General features: G+C 43.0%; 1 protein-coding gene across 1 annotated transcript in view; it reads right to left on the bottom strand.

The window, feature by feature from the left end:
- LOC308288343 (semaphorin-4B-like) overlaps positions 1–21,865 on the bottom strand; it is a 104,754-nt gene that overhangs the window by 54,543 nt on the left and 28,346 nt on the right. The window contains exon 2 of the mRNA XM_080729760.1: positions 18,850–19,254. Within this exon, the coding sequence (XP_080585886.1) occupies positions 18,850–18,973 (124 nt within the window). The 5' untranslated portion in view covers positions 18,974–19,254. The remainder of the gene's footprint in view (positions 1–18,849; positions 19,255–21,865) is intronic.

The following is a 21,865-nucleotide window of genomic DNA, read 5'->3' as shown; positions in this document are numbered from 1 at the left end:
AAAAACTAAGCCTAGCGCATTGAACAGTGTATGAGGGCTCTGAATGATGTAATGACCAGCATTGTCCAGCAGAGCGCGCCCTGCCACATGCCACATATAAGCAATGAGCCTTCAACCTTTCAGTCCATCAGCCCTCTCGACATGACTCTTTTTAGAGACGTGTAATCGATTCAAAGATGCGCTGCAGCCCTGCATGATTATGCACCAAATGCAGTGAGGTGGCATATGGCATAATAAACTAGCCGTTCAGTTCAGTGTGGATTCCAATGCAGTGATTCAATGTCGGGTGGGATTTGTCTGTGTCACTCAACGTCCATGCTATGGTTCTGCTAGCTACCAAACAAGCTAATACTCTAACGTTCCGTCGACCCCTAGTGCCTCGCCGCTAAAGAGTCATAACGTCTGTGGTTATGTGTTAAAGAGTCATAAAGTCCATGGTTCTGTGTTCCTTCCCCAATAGTAGGCTGTGTATAATCCATAGACTGGAGATCATAATAAGTGCGCTTCCCTCCTCCGTTACTGTATGGTGAATTGACGTTGTTTGTGTCAGCCGAGCCCATGGACGGATTAACCCCCCGCGAGGGCCGAGCCCAGGGACGGATTAACTCCCGCGAGGGGGCCCCCCCTAAAAATTATTATTATTTTTTTTTTTTTTAAATATTTTTTTCAAAACCTTTTTTCAAAAACTTTTTTTTTCTTCCTATTTTTTTTTTTTCAAAAATATTTTATATCGGTATCGTATCGGTATCGGTGATGGGCCCCCTCTCTTGTATCGGTATCGTATCGTTTAGAAAAAAAGTCTATCGGTCGGACACTAATTATAATAAAAGCTCTTTCGAAAATAGCAGCTATTATCTACTATTTTCAAAAGATCTTGAAAAACAAATAAAACTAAATTAAAACACAGAAGTTGTATACTAGACAGAGATGAAAACAAAGATGTTGCGTAATCTAGAAAACAAAACAAGTTCAGGCCAAATAGTAGATTTTACCAGGTGCACCTTCAGTCCTTCTGGCCCTTTTAATTAAATGTACACAGCACATCATCCACCGGCAAATACATTTTGAGGTCCTTGATATGAAAGCGTTTGAGAAACACTATCCGAGGGCAGCTAGCAGCATTTTCGAAACATCTCATGTCGTGCGCGTGTGTTTTTTCTTTCTTCGCAGAGTGCTGGGCTTCTAATGGGAGCTGCAGCAATTATAGTCCAGGCCTGAGATTTCACATCCAGCCTCTGCATCTATTCATCAACTCATTTCATCTGCTGGTGTCCCCCAAACCCAGGCTAAAGTCAAGCAAAGCCACAGCTAAAACCCAGCCAAGCTGCGGCTAAAAGCCTCATCACATCACACCTACTATCAATATGGCAACTTCACTACGGTTTTATAATGTTTTGTGTTGTTTATTTATGCAAGTTATTGCTCTTATGTTGCTTTGTTTTAACTTTTGGCTTCCTAAGTCGTCTTGTAGCACTATTTTTATAATGTCGCTTAAGTGAAGTTTACTCACTTACTGGTGTTAAAATGGTATTTCACTTGAAAGCATTTCTGAGGTCATTTTAACGTTTACTCTGCACGCCCCCCCCCCCCCCCCACACACACACTCCCCCACCCCACACACACACACACACACACACACACACACACACACACACACACACACACACACACACACACACACACACACACACACACACACACACACACACACACACACACACACAAATTCAAAAATAGCAGATGTACAAGCTTGCAGCGTGGCACGAAGTGATGCGCTGTGAGCTTGTAAAATTAATCAAAACATCAATCTAAAAACTAGGGTGCACACAAAAGTCGGACGTTAAAATTACCCCAGAAGTGTTTTAAAGTGAAATTCCCCTTTAATACACGTACCAGAGCTTTAAACAAAATGCCCCTGACCTTTTTCAGGCTGGGAGCTGATCTGGGTGACAGTGTTTCGTCCTGGAATCGATCCATACTCCATTTGTCATCATATACATGCTCAGAAAACAACAATCCAAAGTAGGCCATCCTACTTTGGATCCCAAACTGTGGTTCAAAAAAAAGAAGAAAAAAAAGAAAAGAAAAACGCTGCAATGCTTTGAAGAAACACCTGACAACTGCACCACCTCGTTCTGCCTTCTAAACTTAGTACACTGCAAGACATTGAAGACAAGGAGTGGTAACTTAACTCTGAGAGACATTTTATCTCAAAGTTGAACACTTCAGCCTAATTAATATAATTTTTATATTATACATTGCCGTACAATGTGTGTTGTGTAGCTAAAATAGACAATCCCATAAAAGCTTACAACATGTTGTGATGTGACGCATTTGCAAGCTTGTAGACCTGCTATTTCTACCATTCGGGGCGGCCGTAGCTTAATGTTATCCAGACAGAAGGGTTGTCTGATATCAGAAGGTCCGGGTTCACCCCCGGCCTACGTCTCAAAGTGTCCCTGGTCAAGGCACTGAAGCTGAAAGTGAACTTCCCCTGTGGGGTTGACAAAGATTTCGTCCACAGTACGTGAAGCACAACACTCATGCTAACAGTTTTAATAACAATGCAGTGATGTAAAGTCAATGGTAAATAATACCCACTCGGCAACCAATTAGGGTGAGATTTAAAAGATGCAGTCGCAGGTGGTTCTCTGTTGCACACAGCTGTGAAGTTGGGATGTGGTAAAACAAGGCAACTAATAGGAAATAAGAACCGTGGGAGCGGCTGCACATTGAGCGCAGAGCAGCCTCTCTTCAATGTAAAATGTTTTTGAATGATGATCGTTACTGTCGGGCAGAAACCCTGCCTCGTGAATTAAAGCCCTACTTGATCATGCTACAGCTTCACATATGGGACGATAATCACTATTATCGTTCATCGTGATAAAAAACACTCACGATAATCGGATCAAGCAGATTTAAATGTATCGTGAAATTATCCTTAAATTAATTGTCATGCACTGGATTTAAACGCTATGATTGGTAAAACAGACATGGAAATAATGTATTTCACTCTCTACCAAATCTGTGACCCAATTCTATAAATGTCTTCTAAATACTTCAAAGGATTGCATGTTTCTGTCAGTGGTTCTCAAACTTTTTCATGTCAAGGACCCCTAGAATTATATGTATTCGGCCGCCGACCCCCGTCTCAAAATATTATGTATCAGCCAGGGACCCCCCAGAAGCAAATATTTGATTTACAAATGTTCACTTTAACATATATGCTATTTTACAATAGTATATAAAGTAGTATATAAGTATACTAGTAAGACACCTGAGGGTGGAATGCGACCTCAGGGTGACATGCGACCTCGCCCTAAAGGGCGAGGTCGCGCCAATTCTTGACTATCTGGCCAACCACAGCGTTTCTCTGACGATTCTAGTTGTTATCATTCTGGGGGGAGTTTGTTCATGTTTTTGTGAGGGTATCAACCCTAGGAGACACGGGGAGAACATGCAAACTCCACACAGAAAGGCCCTATCGCCAACCCCACCTAGGGTGTGAGCGATAGGGCCTAAACATGGAGATGTGGAGAACACTATATATGGAGATAGTCCAGTCCATCATGTCATATGGGACTACCGTCATAGACAGTAGCCATTGTTAGGCCGGAGTCAATGGCTGTCTGTCTGACTGTCTGTACAGGAAGTGATGTCACATGACATACTTTTTATGCCCATATATGAGTCATTCTGTACCACATCTCCATGTTTAGGCCAAACAGGTTCGCTCCATTTCTCCATGTATAGGTCCAAATGACCAACGTCGAGCTTGACAAGGAGGATACCGCACATTGTACCTCATCCACCATTTCTTCTCTCTCCTTTTGGTATCTTTATCCTCCTCCTCCTTTTTTTCTTTTTTATTCTTCTCTTTTTTTCACAGCCGCCCCCATATTTATTTTAGAAAATATATATTAAATTCTAAGAACGTTTCGAGTACCAGTTTGATACAAGAGCGAATAAGCGCTACACTTCTGGAATCCTGTGCGTCGACTTAAAGTCGGATCCAGGCCTAATAACTTTATCTAGCCGCCCCCGTTGCCACCTCCTTTTCTTTTCTGAGACACATTGTACCTCATCCACCCTTTCTTCTCTCTCCTTTTGGTATCTTTATCCTCCTCCTTTTTTTGTCTTTCTTAGTCTTGTGTATCCTTCTCTTTTGGCTACTGTCTATGACGGTAGTCCCATATGACATGATGGACTGGACTATCTCCATATATAGTGTTATCCACATTTCGTGTAGCCGCCCCGTACAGGAAGTGATGTCACAACTCGCTGACATCACACTGACATCACAGGGGTACGGAAGGACACTCAAGCGACACGGTTCTTCAGAGTATATGCGACCTTCGGTCGCAAATAATTCCAGGTCTAAATGGGTTAATAAATATGCACACTGTGATGTGCACGTACTGTATATGTGCACGTGCTCACACAGAACACACCACAGTATAGGATTAGCCAGACATCATTAGAGCACTGCATCTCAAAGTGGGGTCCCTGAGGGGGTTACAAGCAAATTCCTCTATACATGGGACATTTTCTAGGAATCTTGAGAAGATGATTGTGAGGACTTTTGAATATTTGTGAAACATTTTTTTGACAACACAAATCTTGTATAGGGGGGTGGTCGTCCCTGGCACAAAATATTTTCAGATCGGGTCGACAGCCAAATACATTTAATTTGGTGGTCCTTGACATGTATCAGTTTGAGAAGCACTGCATTAGAGGGTGCCAACTTACTCATGCCAGCCTGTTTGGCAGGCGTCATGTTATAGGGGGAGAGGCTGCAGCTCACTGTTCAGTCGAAGAGTGAGCCAGCGAGGGAGTGTGTGGGGTTCATGTACGTAGGTGTACCGGCCCCCCAGGCTCTCTTAAAAGGCCCCGGATTAACTAAATGCAGCCAAGTCACAAGACATGGGGGCACTCAGGACAGAGAGGAGAGGAGAGGATAGGACAGGAGAGAATAGAGAAGAGGACAGAGGAGAGAGGAGAGAGGAGAGGATAGGAGAGAATAAAGAGGACAGAGGAGAGGGGCTGGGAGGAGAAATCACATAGCCAGCACAGCTGATATTAATTTCAAATCACTTAATCATACAAACACAAGAAGAACCGTGATCCTAACTCTCTGTAGCTCTGTCCAGTACAAGCACACATCCACCCAACAATACACACACACACCTTCCAAGGCTCTCACAGTTTCACATGTGAGGGTCACTTATTACAGTTTATACTAGGCCTATAAAAGCTTAAAGGAGAATTTCGGGCCAAAACGGCTATTTTACCTTTCAAAGTATTTGTTTGGTGCCCAAAAACATGGTCTACTTGTCCCGTTTTGAAAAGATGCAATATATAACATTTTTGGTTGAGCTGTCCTACCCCTATCCTTCTCCAATGCAAGTGAATGGGACGCAGAAGTACAGCGAGACTTGGCGAGAGACGGGATTTCAACGGGAGTTCAAAGTTCTGCGTTTTAACAACAACAATGGCGCATCCCTGGAGAAGACTACGAGGAGAAGACACGCCCACACCACGGCTATGCGCCATGACACTTTCGTTGGCAAAACTCGCACCGGAAGTTCGATGAATAACATTGGAGTCTATGAGAGTCGGCTGGGACAGCTCATGAACAAAACAAAATTCTGAACGATTGCGACCTTTGTTATATAATCGCTCCAGGAATATAAAAGAAGTCACATTACAGGTATTTTTTCAATCACATGCTTTTCGATATGCACAGTACATAATGTTATTGAGGCAGCTAAACAGCGGCAAGTATAGTTTCTGTCTCAGAGATATCGCGAGATTTGGATTCCAGACAGTGAATGGTGGAGTCTCGCGATGCTAGCTAGTTCAGAAATGTACTTTGTGCTCTTTAGAATGCCTCTATAAAGTTATACAGCGTACACACCGAAAAGCAACACAGCAGAAAACAATGTGTGACATGCTGGAGATGTAGTACCTTGTATGTGTCGGCAACTGATGTGTTTTGCGAGAAAATGGACTTTGAAGCGAGAAAAATAACCAGATTAACAATATATCCAATCCAACTGTTTGAAGCCGTTTGGGTAGGACGGCTCGACCAAAAATGGAATATATTGCCATCTTTTCAAAACGGAACAACTGGACCATGTTTTTGGGCACCAAATAAATACTTTGAAAGGTAAAATCGCAGAAAATCTCCTTTAACATTTATACTCTGTCATACGTCTAAGTACAATAAATCAGACTTTACCACATGAACATTAGCCTCCCTATTCTGGGACAAACATTACAAGGTGACCTTGTAGAACAGCTATTTTCGGTGAAGTGATCTGGTGTAGAGGGAAAAAGAATGTGTCTGTATGTGTGTGTGTATGTACTGTATGTATGTGTGTATGTGTACAGTAGGTGTGTGTGCATGCATGCGACGGCTGCACCTTGCAGATAAGAAGTGATGATGATTGACAGTCTATATGTCAGTGTTTGCTGTGTGGGGATTATGCAGCCGAGAGGAGCTAATGATGACACACACACCCACACACCCACACACCCACACACACACACACACACTTTACGTTTTACGGTATATCCCCGTGGAGAGCTCAAAAGCAATTTTCCGTTAAAAATACCATTTGTACCATTTGTGTGTGTGCCACTTTTCACCTCACCCCTAAACCCTAGGTGGCTAGTCCTAAACCTAAACCTCAATCTTTTACCAATTATAACCGTACCTCTAAAACCTGTTTTTGGTCCATACAGATGCGCGCACGCACACACACACGCACGCACACACACACACTCTTCAAAACATGAGGTAAGTACATACAATAATGGAGGCTTTTAGCAGACACTCAAGAGCGACCATGGCACTGTGGGTGTGTGTATGTGTGCGTGTGTGTGTGTGTGTGTGTGTGTGTGTGTGTGTGTGTGTGTGTGTGTGTGTGTGTGTGTGTGTGTGTGTGTGTGTGTGTGTGTGTGTGTGTGTGTGCGTGTGTGTGTGTGTGTGTGTGTGTGTGTGTGTGCACTATGAGCAGGGACAGCCGTGATGTGCTGCTGGTCTGTAATTATCAGCTCTTACAGTGACATCCCAGAATGCACTTGGGTTGGTGGCGCCCGCCCACCCGTTCAGAGCTTCGGTCTGTCTGTCCGTCCATCTGACACCCTGCAAACATTAAACTCTCAATGCTCGAGTGTATGCACACACACTTACACATGTTGTATGTCTGTCTTTGTCTGTGTGAGAGACAGAGAACGAGAGAGACAGACATTGACTGACAGAAGGAACTGATATAAAACGACCCCACCTGCATGCCATACTAGGCTTGTCTGCACCTGTCGTTTACAGATTCCAGCAGACATTAGGGGAGCAACAATTAATCACAATGATCGATTTAATCAATTGATTAATTATAATTGATTAAAGAATTATCAATTTTGGTGGGGAAAAAAATTTAATGTAGCTCGTTTTTTAAAACTCTACAAGACACACACTTGTATTTACTCTATTATACAATTGATTGTAGCTGAATGATGATGACTCCGGGAATTCCAGTATTTCCAAATTTCCCTCAATAGGTTCTAAATCCAGGAGAGTGTTTATTTTATTTAGTTGGATATCTTTATCTACCACACATCACGTCAGGACTGGCTGCCAGGTGGACTTAACCTAAGATGTGTGTGTTTGCCCACACAACCATGTCTAAATCCACAGTGTGTGTGTGTGTGTGTGCGTGTGTGTGCGTGTGTGTGCGTGTGTGCGTGTGTGTGTGTGTGTGTGTGTGTGTGTGTGTGTGTGTGTCGCTACACAACCATATCTAAATCCACTCCTCTTACACAGAGCTTGCACAGGGATTTTCTGATTGCTGGAGTCATGCTGAACCACCTGGCAATTCATCCATCTGCCTTACCATTATTTATTGTGCGTACATACATACTTGTGAGGACCAAATATCACGCCAGTAGTGTGCACCAAAAATAGAAGATCTACAACAGTGGTTCTCAACCTGTGGGGTCGGGACCCCCAGGGGGGACCCCAAATTATTGTGGGGGGTCCCCGGATGATTAACTTAATGTGAAACATTGTTTTCTCACTCAACAGAACAGAACTCCATGTATGGGCATAAAAGGGATTCCGTTAGTGTGCCATCACAGTGAAGCCAGACCATGATGTCTCTGGGCGACGTGAACGTGTGTGAGACGCGGGACGCGTACATATTGACATCACTGCATGATGTCACAGTGATGTGTCAGGGGAACCACAGTGTCAGGCGTGACAGAGATACGGATAAGACGTGCCGGTTTTCATAGTTAACTGCGGCCTATGGTTGCAATAACGTTATCTCTTAGCAAAATGTACCCGGACGAGTCCCGATGAACCAGTCGATTTGACATACAGCCCAATTAGGGCAAGAAAAGCGGTAACAAGTCATAAAATCAACATTCTAAAATATTGACGTCTTCACAAGTATAGTACAAACGTGTGTGTGAGTATGTATGTATGTATATACCGGTATATGTGAATTCATGGGTTGCATTTGTAGTCCTCCACCGGCCATGATGAGGACCAACACAGGTGTTCTGATTGGTGTAGAACATTAGTTCTATGCCAATCAGACACATAGAAACACCTGTGTTGGTCCTCAACATGGCCGTTTAGGACTATAAATGCAACCCATGAATATATGAGTGAGTGAGTGCACATCTTCAGTGTATCAGCAGAGGACCTCACTGCTCTCTGCATGCTCTCACTTTGGATTGGATTTAAAAGTCTCAGAGAGCTACCAAAGCATTTCACCCCTGAGTGTGTGTGTGTGTGTGTGTGTGTGTGTGTGTGTGTGTGTGTGTGTGTGTGTGTGTGTGTGTGTGTGTGTGTGTGTGTGTGCTTCTAGACAGGTTAAAAAGGGAACAGGGGTTACCCTGTGCTTCGCTCTGAACTCAAGTCAGCACAAAGTGGAGGATAAATAAGCAGTGGAGCATCACACAGGTCTGTCTGCTGTCACTGCCAGGCTTCCTGCACTGCAAGACTGTATTTTCACACACTCACAGTTAGAGGAACACTGGGGGATTGTACTAGTAGTGTGCACTGCATACACACACTAGAGGTGGGACATTCGCCAACGATTCAAGTCTTTTGAACGTCTCTTTGAAAGGAACGATGGGATATGGTTCGCAGTAGGGAGCCGCTCTTTTTTCTTTTCGAAAAGTAAAAGTACAAAAGTATTGGTATCAAATGTACTTAAAGTACCAATAGTAGAAAGTACTCATGCAGAACATCCCATTTCACAGGTTTTCCAATGAATAAAATGTAGACAAATCATTTGAAAATAGACGATCTACAAGCTCACAATACGTCGCAACAGAAATGTATATAGGCCTATGACCGATATGTATATAGGGTTGAAGTGATTTGTAATTCTATTCAAAATCTCCTAAGTAACTAGTAACTAAAATGAGTCTTTTGAACGGCTCTTTGAAAGGAACGGATCCCAGAGAGCCAGCTCACTTCAAAAAGCCATAAATCCCATCTATAACACGCACATTATGACCAGCTCAGTGGCCTTGCAGTCAGAGTAGTGATGGGTAGAGAGAGGCCACATGGGAGACAGAAGGTCCCAGGTTCGATTCCCGGCCATGGCGAGGTGTCCCTGAGCAAGACACTGACTCCATCTACCCCAACCCCTCCTCAGTCTGACCACTGCAGAAGCACTCAGCTGGGTGAAGCTCCAAAGTGAATTTAATCCGCGGGATGAAATAGGTCTAATTATTTATTATTAACTGGCGTTCCTTCATGCCTTCCTTCAGCAACTATCAACTCTCCCCATTCTCGTCTAATCAAGCATTACGTTTATCTAAATCTGCGACGCCTGCAGTCTGTGTCTGTACATATACGTTCCCTGAAGCGAGGCATTCTCTGTGTTCATATACGCTCATATACCTTCCCTGAAGCGCGGAGGAGGCGATGAAGCCATTTGTCTGGGATGCACGGTGCTTGGCCACAGCAATTATGTGCCATTGTTGCTGCGGCTACGCTGCTATATTGAGGCGCTTGTGACTTGTGCCACCTCAGCTGGAAGCCAGCCGAGGCGCTTTGGTTTTTTTCCTTTCTTTCAGGAGTGGCAGGCGTGTCCCTGCCCAGCTTTAGGTGGGTACCGGAGCATAGCTAAAACCTCTCACACTCGCACACACACACACACACACACACACACACACACACACACACACACACACACACACACACACACACACACACACACACACACACACACACACACACACACACACACACACACACACACACACACACACACACACACACACACACACACACACACGTATTACTAAACTCGTGAGGACGTTTTAGGACAGTGATTTATTTTTCTTTTACATTTTTAACCGAAATGTAAAAATGGTAACCCCGAAGGCAAAAATAGCTGATCTACAAGCTCAAGTCGCTTGTTGTGAAAGTTTAAATCGGCTGTTTTCGGTGTGAGACATCAGTTATTAAGTTATTTAAGTAGTAAATCCGGCATATAACTCAAGTGCCTACTCCTTAACTTAAAGGACAACTTTGTTTCTTTACAACGAGGGTTCATATTTTAGATTGTAATTAAAGAAAAGAAAATATGTGTTAAAATGTTTTCATTTACTTCTTTCTATCCTCTTAGCTATTAGAATTTTGAGTTCAGTGGGTGGGGGCATGCGTACAAGTGGCTAAATATGTCTTTTTAGACACAATAAGCCCATTCCCAGGATGCACCGCAATCTTTCATGGACAGATGTGACTTATGTGGGCTAGTAGTGTAACTGTAAATAGTAATAAAGAAATCACCGGCTTATTGTGTCTAAAAAGACATTTTATTTAGCCACTTGTACGCATGTCCCCACCCACTAGGGCTGTCCTCGACGCAGGATTTATCAAGTCGATTCGAGTCGCGGGGGTTAATCCGACGCGTCGACGAATCGTTTATGTAAAAAAAAAAGAAAAAAAAAAGTGGTGCTTTAAGCTTTTAAACCACGTCAACGTAATACAATAAAACAGCAATATGTTTTAAGCCTTTAAAGTGAATTAGATCCATGAACTACCGTGCATATTGAGACATGATAGCGGTGGACACTGGACATTAATGACGATAAGATTGCGTCCAGCCCTGCGTAATTTGCCGTGCGTAATTGTGAATTGTGGAGCAGAGTAGAACAGGAGAGAATAATGCATCTATTTGACAGCATGTCGTGTATTATTTCCACAAGTTGTATTTTCTCAGAGCACCGCTGCTGTATCAAAAGAGCTATGTTGCCGATCTGGTGCGAGATAATAAAAAGAAAACAGTTCGCCCGTCGCTATTCCTCAGCCTGAGTCCAACCACCACACACCCACGGCAGTGAGTGAAAGTTAAAGCGCATCGCGCTGGCTCTGCTGCTTCTTTGGCCAGCTCTCAAGTAGAATAACAACTCGTCGACGCATTTCCTTTCCAAGCGGTTAACTTCAAAATAAGAGCTCCCTGTTATATGATCAAGGCAACTTTCAAGTCACGTGAACTGATTTTATTTTTAAGTCTAGTAGTAGGAAGTATGGACTCAATAAGAATTACATGACAGTCACAGTCCAGCGCTCTCATACCGCACCACAGTATACTGGTGTGATAAAAAAATATATATATTTTTGACGGCTCGACTCAAACAATTGGCGTCGATTCCGGGGGCTTAAAACGACGCGTCGATTCGTCGATTTTTAGAGGACAGGCCTACCACCCACTGAAATCAAAATCGTTAAAATCACTAAAACAATGGGAAGTAGTAAATGAAAACCTTTTGACACTCATCTTTTCTTTTCTCTAATTACAATCTAAAATATGAACTCTTTTGTAAAAATACAAAGTTGTCCTTTAACCCCAACCTGAACACATTATCTCTTGTATACTTGATACAGTCTTTTTTTCATTCTAACAAATCTCTTTGCCAAAAAATGACGCGTTGCGAAGCGCTGTGAGCTTGTAGATCTGCAATTTTTTGGCAAATGTTCCGCCCAAGGATAATGGACGTTGGGGATATTTTGATTATCGTGATAATATCGGAAATAGCGATTTCTTTGGTCAAAATAATCATGATATGAAATTTTCATATCGTCCCATCCCTAGTGAGGACCAGGAAAATATTCCTCACAATGTTTGTGTGTAGAATTCAACTAGTTGTGGGGACACTGTATAGTACACAAGTATAGTAACTAACACACACACACACACACACACACACACACACACACACACACACACACACACACACACACACACACACGCGCACACAGTCTCTTTCTGCTCTACAATCTACAAAGTGCCAAGGTCAGTGGATTAGCATGCATGAGAGAAAGCACACAATGTCTCCTGAAAGGGTGTGTGTGTGTTTTTGTGTGCGTGCGTGCATGTGTGCACTGTGCAGTACCATTTACAGTGGGCACGCACTGCACGCTCGGTTTGCTGGTCTCGCTCCAAGGAGCGTTTTGATTTATTAGAGTGAATGCAGAGATTGAAAACATTCCGTCCCGTTGACCTGCTTTTAAACTTACCACAGATATGATGAGGTGTCGCACTACATAGCATTTATATTCCATGTTATTGTTTGGAAGATCCTTGCAGGCCATACCCTTCCTTTGGTATTTTTACTAGCGCTCCACTGTGTGTATCTGAAGAAGCTTTAAATACATTACAGTCTTAAATGTAACTTCTCTGTTTAAGTCTCCTGCACAAACTGCTGAAATGTTTACCACTGTCCTAATAGTACCTGCCTGCTTGCTCTGGGGAAAAACTGAATTTGTGTCAAACCAGAAACAGGACTCAATGGTCATGGCTAACCAAGACACAGGATCTAAATGTCTCAATAGAAGCTCAGGGAGACCAAGGAGACAACCAAAATACAACCACTTTATAAATATCCACTACAAAAAGTTATAGAATACAGCTTTAAAGCTGCAAAAAAAAGTATATATCTTAATGAATAAAAGGTTATTTTAACCAATCAATCTGATTGTAATATTGTTTGTTAAAATAATTTAAATAGCTCTATATTGTGATAATAATCATTGCTATAGACAGGTCTCTCCGTCTCTCCAGCTCTTTGGTAAACAGAAAATACATTTTCCGATCGGGATACCAATTTCATCCAATCGGGAGCGAGAACACATACAGGATGTGGATTAAACAAGTCAAATTGGAAATGATTACACAAAAAAGTGAGGGCCTTGTAGGGATTACTATATCACAATACAGAACAACAACAACAGAAATCAGCACCTTTAAGTCAAGACATATCAGCCTTCATGTCCACGGAGACATTTAATGCAGTGGTTGTTCTGATATGGGAAGCGTGGCCACGTTGCCTCCTGGCCTGTGCACTGTACCATGATCTTTTCGGGGTCCGCTCCTCTCTCGCCCGCCCCGCGGTAAGAAGAGCCATAATGAAAAACAGACGTGGAGTGAAGTGCCCTGCCTCACTGCAACGACCACAAAAGCTCCACTCATTACACATGGTAGATTAACTTGCTCATTAGGGAGAGGAGAGGAGAGGAGAGCGAGGAAGAGAGAGAGACAGAGACAGAAAGAGGATATGTATTTCCAGGAAAAAGGTCATGGAGAAAGCAGGGGCGTCACACCAAATTCTGGGCCCTGGGTACAAGGATTCACTGCGGGCCCCCCATGAATGTTAACTATTGAAAAATAGCAGATATACAAGCTCGCAGCGCGGCACTCGAGCATGTAGATCTGCTATTTTTGAAACATCGTAAAAATGTGTGCAAGAAAGTATGTCCCCTAAGATGACCCCTAAGATGATATGTATTTGGCCACGGACCCCGATCTCAAAATATTTCGTTCCAGGGACCCCCCAGAAGCAAAATTTGAGTTAGAAATGTTCGCTTAAAAAATACATATATTCAAAGATTTTCACACATTTTCACAACTTTTCAAAAATAGCAGATCTACAAGCTCGCAGCGCGGCACTTGGTGGCGCGCTGTGAGCTTGTATATCTGCTATTTTTCAATAGATAAAGTTACTAGGGCCCCTCCACCTTGGGCCCCAGTAACTCAGTCCCACGTTCCTACCCTTGTGACGCCCCTGGGAGAAAGAAGGGACCTCTCTCTCACACTATAGAGGGGCCCCCTCCTCTCCCCACTCCCCTCATGTTCTTGTTGACTATATAAACCCACGTGTAGGTTCCAGGGGTCTAGAGGTCCCCACACTTTGCATGTTTTGAGTGTCCGTTGCCAGGCATTCAATTGAAGACTGTTGTGCAACCGTATATGAAAATATAACACATACACACAATGCAAACACAAACAGTGGAGCATACAGTGGCAGTGTGTTAGTTAGAGCAGTGGTTCCCAACCTTTTGTCCTTACAGTGGGGGGCCTCAAGGAACATCTGAGGAGAGGCAGAGGCACACCACATGTGCATTGTGCACACACACCCACAAACACACGTATAGCAAAAACACATGTACGAATCGCTACGCATTGTGATGTTGTAAATTGGCTACTTTTGCTATTTTTTTAAACTTGTTGAAATATTTTTAGATTTTCTTTCAGCGGAGGAAAGCAAAAATCCAGAATGATTTATTTTTGAATGTATTAACTCTGGGGGTCCCTGGCAGTGCACAAAACATTTTCAGATGGGGAGGGGGTTCCGTGGCCACTCACAGTACATTATCAATTTGGGGCTCCTTGACAGTGTGTTGTAGACCAGTGTTTCTCAAACTGTTTGGGCTTCAGTACCCTCTTTTCCTGACAGCTGAATAAAAAAAATAAAAAAAAATCTATATAGACAACATTTTGACTTGAAAATACTGACATCAAAAGTCCAGTATTTATGTCAATATGTTAACAATAAAAGTAAGTGCCTGTTTTCTATTCAGTAACAGCTAGTCAAAATTCATACTTAATTTGGTTTAAAACCTTACGGAGCAGCATTTTCACATACATTTGTGAATGTTTTATCATTAAACATAACAGTAAAATAAATGTTTCCATTTTCTCTGAAGTACCCCATGTAGTACCTCTGCGTACCCCCATTTGAGAAACATGGTTTAGACTAATCTCTCGAGACAGCCTCAGACCGATAGGTGTCGCCCTTTCTTCTTTGACGATGGGTTCCCAGATTGGGTTTAGACTAGTATAGATGTTGTGATCGTGATGCTGTGCATGGATTCCAGTAGGCCATGATGTGTTGTGTTGGCTGAAAGCTGAGGAAAACAATCCTTCACTCACTTTAATCTGAGCAAGAAATGCCAAGTTCAGACACGTAGTGATTACACCAAGAACAGACACGCCCACGGTACGCACTCACCTAGCGTAAATACATACAGCAGTTGTACACACCCCACCCACTGTAAACACATACAGTACTACAGTACAAAGAACTCCGTACACACTCACCTACTGTAAACACATATAACAACTACAGTACTAACCACTGTACACTCTCACCTACTGTAAAACAAACTACAGGTACTTGCTACAGAATGGATATAAGTCATATATATGGACATATGAATTATGTATAACTAAGAGTTATGAATCATTTTTAATTGATTCATGAAAATGAATCAATCAAAAAGAGTATTTTGTGTGCACTAATTTCCCGATACAAACAAATTTTGAATCTATACCCACTTTCAACCTGGTGTCCCTATTTTGGCCATGTTATTTCGGGGCAGAAATATGAAGTTTATTATTATTATTATTTTAAATAGTGATATTAAACACTCAAGCTCACAGTGAGGCGCATTGTGAGCTTACAGATATGTTTTGTGTGTGTGTGTGTGTGTGTGTGTGTGTGTGTGTGTGTGTGTGTGTGTGTGTGTGTGTGTGTGTGTGTGTGTGTGTGTATTGTACTGCTGGAGTGCCTTGGAAACAGAACGTTTGAAAACACTAAGGATTTCATGGTACAAAGCTGTCCAAATAATAATAATAATAATAATTGCAAAATGAGATGCTAAAACCATGGTTATGTATTTGTTGACACAGTCTGACTATAAATCAGTTTTCTCTGCAAACCACATCTCAACAGCTGCCTTGTTTATCAAACACCCACAATGCATCAGTCAAAGCTGTTAGCCTGTTGAGCGTAAACAAGTAGAGGAAGGACCAGTGTCGTGTTTTTAAATTACTCATAATGCCTAACCCAAGGTTAGAGTAATGAGCTGTGAGTGTGAGTGTGAGTGTCAGTGTGAGTGTGAGTGTGTGTGTGTGTGTGTGTGTGCACGCGTGCGTTTACATGTGCGTGTTATAATTAGACATAATGATGAGATTAGGCGTAAAAAGGCCTATATCCCTGATTCTCTGGCAGCCATGCATGGCCATGAATTAGGGGGTAAAGTTATTTTACAAACCATTGCACTCAAATTCAGCATCATGTCTTTCGGTGGCAAAAGGCAGCAGCAACGCTACTATGGGTTTCAGGGTGTGAAAGAAAGTCACTTTCTGGCCATTTGGTGTGAATGCATCACAACGCACGTATTAGGTCTGCTATTTTTATGTTTTTGAACTTGGGCTCCTCCTACATAAGCCAATTCAACTTTAATCTCGAGTACATTTTGTTATTATTATTGTTTTTTTTTCTTCTTTTTTTCAAAAACTAAAATAAAAAAGTAATCGATAAATGAAAGGTGCCGCATGCATTAGAAAGACTAGTAGAATTAGGGATGTGAGTGTTTTATGATTGACACATCATTTGCTTCAATGTGTTTATATAGGAAGCGTGATGGAAAATGAATGTCAAATATCGAAATATTGAATCAAGCAACTAATAAACTGTCTACTCTGGACACAACCCCCAAGTTAGACGTTAAAATTACCCCATAATATTTCACTTTTAAGAGTTTTAAAGTGAAATATCCCTTTAACCACGCATCCGTATTCTAGGGAAAACGCTTGTGAGCTTGTCCATCTGCTATTTTCAGAAAAAATATATTTGATGTAGAGCGAGACAGAAAATACGATAGAATAGAGCTGTGAGGGATGTATGGGGTTTAAGTGGTTAAGTAGTCAGATGTTGTGCCAAGCTCATATCAGTTCATGTTGTTCTATCCAACACCCTCAGGGCAGCTGCCACCACAACATAGCATCTAGAATATTAATATGTCATTAAAAGTCCCCAGGGTACAACGTTTTAAATTGCATGTATTTTATGCCAACTTATTGATAAATTGAGGTCGCACAGCATCATGCTTCTGTGCATGGAAACAGTAGATCTGCAATTTCCTCCACTTTGGAATCGGCCTCATGGTGGCGCTAGAAGAGGGCCATGTGGGAAATGGGGTGGAGGTTGTGGTTTGGCAGTCAAGGAGTGTGTGTGCAAAGTTTGGCATGGATAGGGGCAACGGTGGCGGAGATATGAGCAGGGGGAAAGTGTGACGTGACGTGTGACGGACAGACAGACTGACAGCCGGTGGAGGTTTTGATAGTAACTGCAACCTGACAGTCGCAAGTCAAGGTTTTGGTTATCATCATTATGTGACACGGTGTCTCAGACTCTTTCAAGGACGCCCTTTGATATGCATTAGGCCATGGACCCGTTTGATTAAAAATATATATACATACACATACAGTATATATATGTTACAGTCAGTTTGGGTAACTCAGTGAGATTGTGGTAAGAGCGCTCGTTTTGTAGTTCACCACACACCAATCACCACCAGATGGCGACAACAGCCAGTCAGCCATTCACTAGTGCAGGCGCTGACGTCACTCGTTTGCGACTCTCTTTCGTTTATTTACTAGCCCAGCTCGGCTGTGTTTAGCCATTAGCTTACTATGCCTTACTCTAACCCTAACCCTAACCTTAGCGACCGCTTGTTCCACCCCGCGCCGCACGACGAGCGCTCCATTTCTCGATCTAACAGTTTCTCTATCTAACCATGACATATACATATACATATACCGTTTATAAACCAGTAAGACTCCCTAATCGGGAGATAAGCGACCGTAGGTCGCTTATCGCAACAAATAGGGCAACAATGTGTTTTTCCAAAATCTTCCTGATCCATGTTGATGACATGAGTGTAGACATACTGTGTGGTGATTTTCGTGATTTTAGGGCAAAATCTGTAGGAGCAGTGTCCAAAAATGTGTTTTAAAAATCGGCCTGAAGGTGGCGCTAGAAGAGGGCCATGTGAGAAATGAGGGAGTTACGGCATTTGATGTGAGCTGCAGTGGAGCACTGGGGGCGCCACCACTTTTGCATCCGTTCTGGAGCACCAGGAGTGGGTGGTCCCCAGGAATTCCCCGTGAGCAGCCCCGTTGGGGTGGTCATTTTTGCACATTTGGTCATTTTTTACACCTGGGGGTCCCCCAGGGACCTGGGGGTCCCTGGAGCTCCGGGGGTCCTTGGAGGTTGTAGTTTGGCAGGTAAGGAGTGTGTGTGCAAAATTTGGCATGGATGGGGGCAACGGTTGTGGAGATATGAGCAGGGCAAAAGTGTGACGTGTGACGTGTGACAGACAGACGGACGGACGGACAGACGGACAGACGGACAGCCGGTGGAGGTTTTGATAGTAAATGCGACCTACGGTCGCAATAATCATGTTAAAAAAGTATTCAATCAATCAATCAAGTTGGGACCTCAATTGACTGTACAATCCTCATTGAGAGTGTACAAATGGAACCAAATAGACCCATAACGATCCATTTAGTTCTTGTCTATCAATAATTTATCTGAGGACCCCCTTGAACACCCCCACTGGGTTTAGAACCAGTGTATTATAGACAGACACAGTACAGACCCCTCTCAGTGTTGGGTTCAGAAACGTCCAGTGTAAACAGACCTAGCATAGGACATACTGTTGTCGTTACAACACCACTCCATCGGCTGACTTACTGTACGGGAAGCTGATACGAGGCGTGACATCATCCTCACTGGCCGTCAGCGATTGGAGGAGGCAGCTGGCCAATAGCAGCGTGGCTCCCAGAGAACAGCGGACGGCCGTGGCCGACATCCACATGGTGGTGGGAAGCCGTCACACGGACATACACACACACACACACACACACACACACACACACACACACACACACAGTGTTCCGCTCAAGACTCCTTGGAATTCATGAAGCTTCTTTTTCCAAAACACACTGTTTATCTTCTAGCTCCCGTCCTCCTGTGGGGAAGGGGGTGAGGGGCTGGTCTCCCCCTGCAGTCCTTACAGGCTGTTACTGTGCTTCAAGACAAGGGCAGGGTGATCTTCCACCGATGGACCCTCACTGAACCCCCACCATCACTGGAGAGCTGCGCAGAGAGGAGAAAAGAACGATTAGCCACGGTTTGATCCCGGAATAACGTTTGAAAGACACAATCGATGCCAAAGTTTACTTTACTGTAGGGTTTCTCCTCTAGTCGTATGTGGAGGTACTACATGTGGTACATGAGAGAAAGTGGAAAATGGAAATAAAATATATATTTTTTTATTATTGTTAAAAGATTGACAAATGCTCCATTTCTTATTGAGATTTGATTCTTCAAACGGTAGGAATCATTCATTCAAAGCATCATGTGCAAGAGCAGGAGTCTTGGGGGTGCCTTGGCCAGAAAATGTTTGAAATGTTTGAAAATGTTTGAAATGCACTGCACTAGCGTAGACATCAAACCTACATTATCTGATGAAATAACACAGTAGTTATGTAAAGAACATACTTCAATCCAATCCAACATCAGTCCAACAAATACCGACATTTCGTGAGCTTCTGGGCAAAATGCCAACATAACAAAAACAAATATTGTCGTTCACCCTGTCACCACTCTGCCATGGAGACAAACAACAACTATGACCACTCAGACCATCAAGCAGCAGGCTCAACCAACTCACACATCATACGTTATCATGGGGTAAAGCCACACAGGGTTATGGCCAGAGCAGAGAGCTCACATCTAATTTGCTCTGTGGGAGATAAAAGCCATTTTCATTTTGTACCCCTGCATTTAATTAGGCTGTCATCAGCCTACAGAGAGAGAAAGAGAGAGGGGGGAGAGAGAGAGAGAGATCTCCATGAAGATGACATGGGAGTTTGGCTTCCATTTTGCGGCGACATGGGGAAGCAAATGAAAGAGAGGCTGATTCAAAGACGACTCTGTAATTTATCTGAGGACGCACAGCGAACGCAGCTGCTGCCTTGATTTTATTGGCTTTAAAGTGAGTCTGAAGCCAAGGTGCCAGCAATATTGCTGCTGTCGGGCAGAAACCTCGTATCTCCATATTTCAACTTTTCATGTTATTATTTCATGAATTAATTGATGCACCTCGTCATACAAGTGTCGCAAAAAAGCCGCTCTACAAGCTCACATTGTGATGTGTTGGGTACTTTTTATGTCATTTTGAACGGGGAAATTGAAAGTGGTTAGTTCTGTCTGTGGGTTTTATAAATATTGAACCAATGAGAAGCATTAACAAGATCGTGAGACTAGATTGCGTCGATTGGAAGACAGCTTATTTTTTCCAATTCCTGAAAAGTAATATTTTTTGCATACACAAGGTTTCCACCCAACAGCTACATGCAACATATAAATGATATGCTGAGTTCAGGGGTTTTATTTTAATATTTAAATGCTCCTAGTTCTTGGGGGAATAAAAATAAATGAGAGAGAGATCGCTATAAAACATCAAATAGTGTAGCTGCTAAAGAGCACCTGTTCCGACTCTGTGTGTGCGCCAGGCATTCTCTCTATAGGTCTTCCAACCATCATAAACGTCTCAATGTAGTCTAAAGCAGGATCTTCTGCCTACAGCAGGCCTGGAAGACATCAGAGAACAGGTACACCACTTCAAATGGTGGACAGTAATGAAGTACATCATTTACTTCAGGGCTATACTTAGGTAACTTTAGGTAACTTACTCATAGATAGATTCATAAACTTGTTTGACAGAACTGTCATCAGTCCGTTAGATTCGTGTTTGTGTTTTTCTTTCAGACTTTTAAACACTTAAATTGTTGTTACTTACTAAACTTGACCTTTCACTCTGTAATTGGTCTGCTCTTTTTTACCTCTACACCAAACTTAATTTGCCAAAAATAGCCGATCTACAAGCTGCTATTTTTGGCTGAAGTTCTCCTCAGAGTATAGGGATGTGAGGGTTCAATTGTTCATTTAAAATAATTATCCTATCACACAAGGATTTGGTGGCTCCCGGACCCCCTGTTGAAGACCCATGAAGTACCCATCATTTACTTAAGTGCTATACATACTTTGGTAACTTGAGTACTTTTGCCTTTATTTATTTGCAGTGGTGGACTAGGTTATTGCAGAGGCCTGACAAACCTGAGTGGGGTGGGAGGTAATTAATGTAAAAATGTTCCATTATCCTGTTCTCATCTTCATGCTTGAACACAGTTCGCCAACATAAACACAAGGAGAGCACATGGCGTTCCTGGGTGACAGTTCTGTCACTAGTAGTGACACAGCAGCTCCCACCAGGACTTCATTTCAATATTTACGACATCCAATAAAATGTACGCTGGGAGAGGACAATGGTTCGCAATGTGCACACGTGTGTGTGTGGGGCGCGCGCACACACACACACACGCACACGCACGCACGCACGCACGCACGCACGCATGCAGCGTGTGTGTTAGCCAAGTATGAATTTATGGCTATGTCCACTCCCTCCCTACCTACAGTACACCCACATTGTTGGACTAATCACCCATGCTGTCTATCTGTCTGCCTCTTTGAGTGACTTGACTGAAGAGCAGTGTGGCTGACAGACTGGTATGTATTCATATTGAATGTCTTGCTAACTGGGCAGCAGGCAGCATGGTTGGACTATGTGGGTGGCAGGATGGCAGTTGGCAGGCGGGGGGTCGTCTGGGCAGCTTGCAGACAGTGTGCCTGATAGACGGGTATG

The sequence above is a fragment of the Nannobrachium achirus genome (assembly GCF_963921795.1).
Source record: "Nannobrachium achirus genome assembly, chromosome: 7".
NCBI lineage: Eukaryota > Metazoa > Chordata > Actinopteri > Myctophiformes > Myctophidae > Nannobrachium > Nannobrachium achirus.
This window is presented reverse-complemented; position numbering and strand designations above follow the sequence as displayed.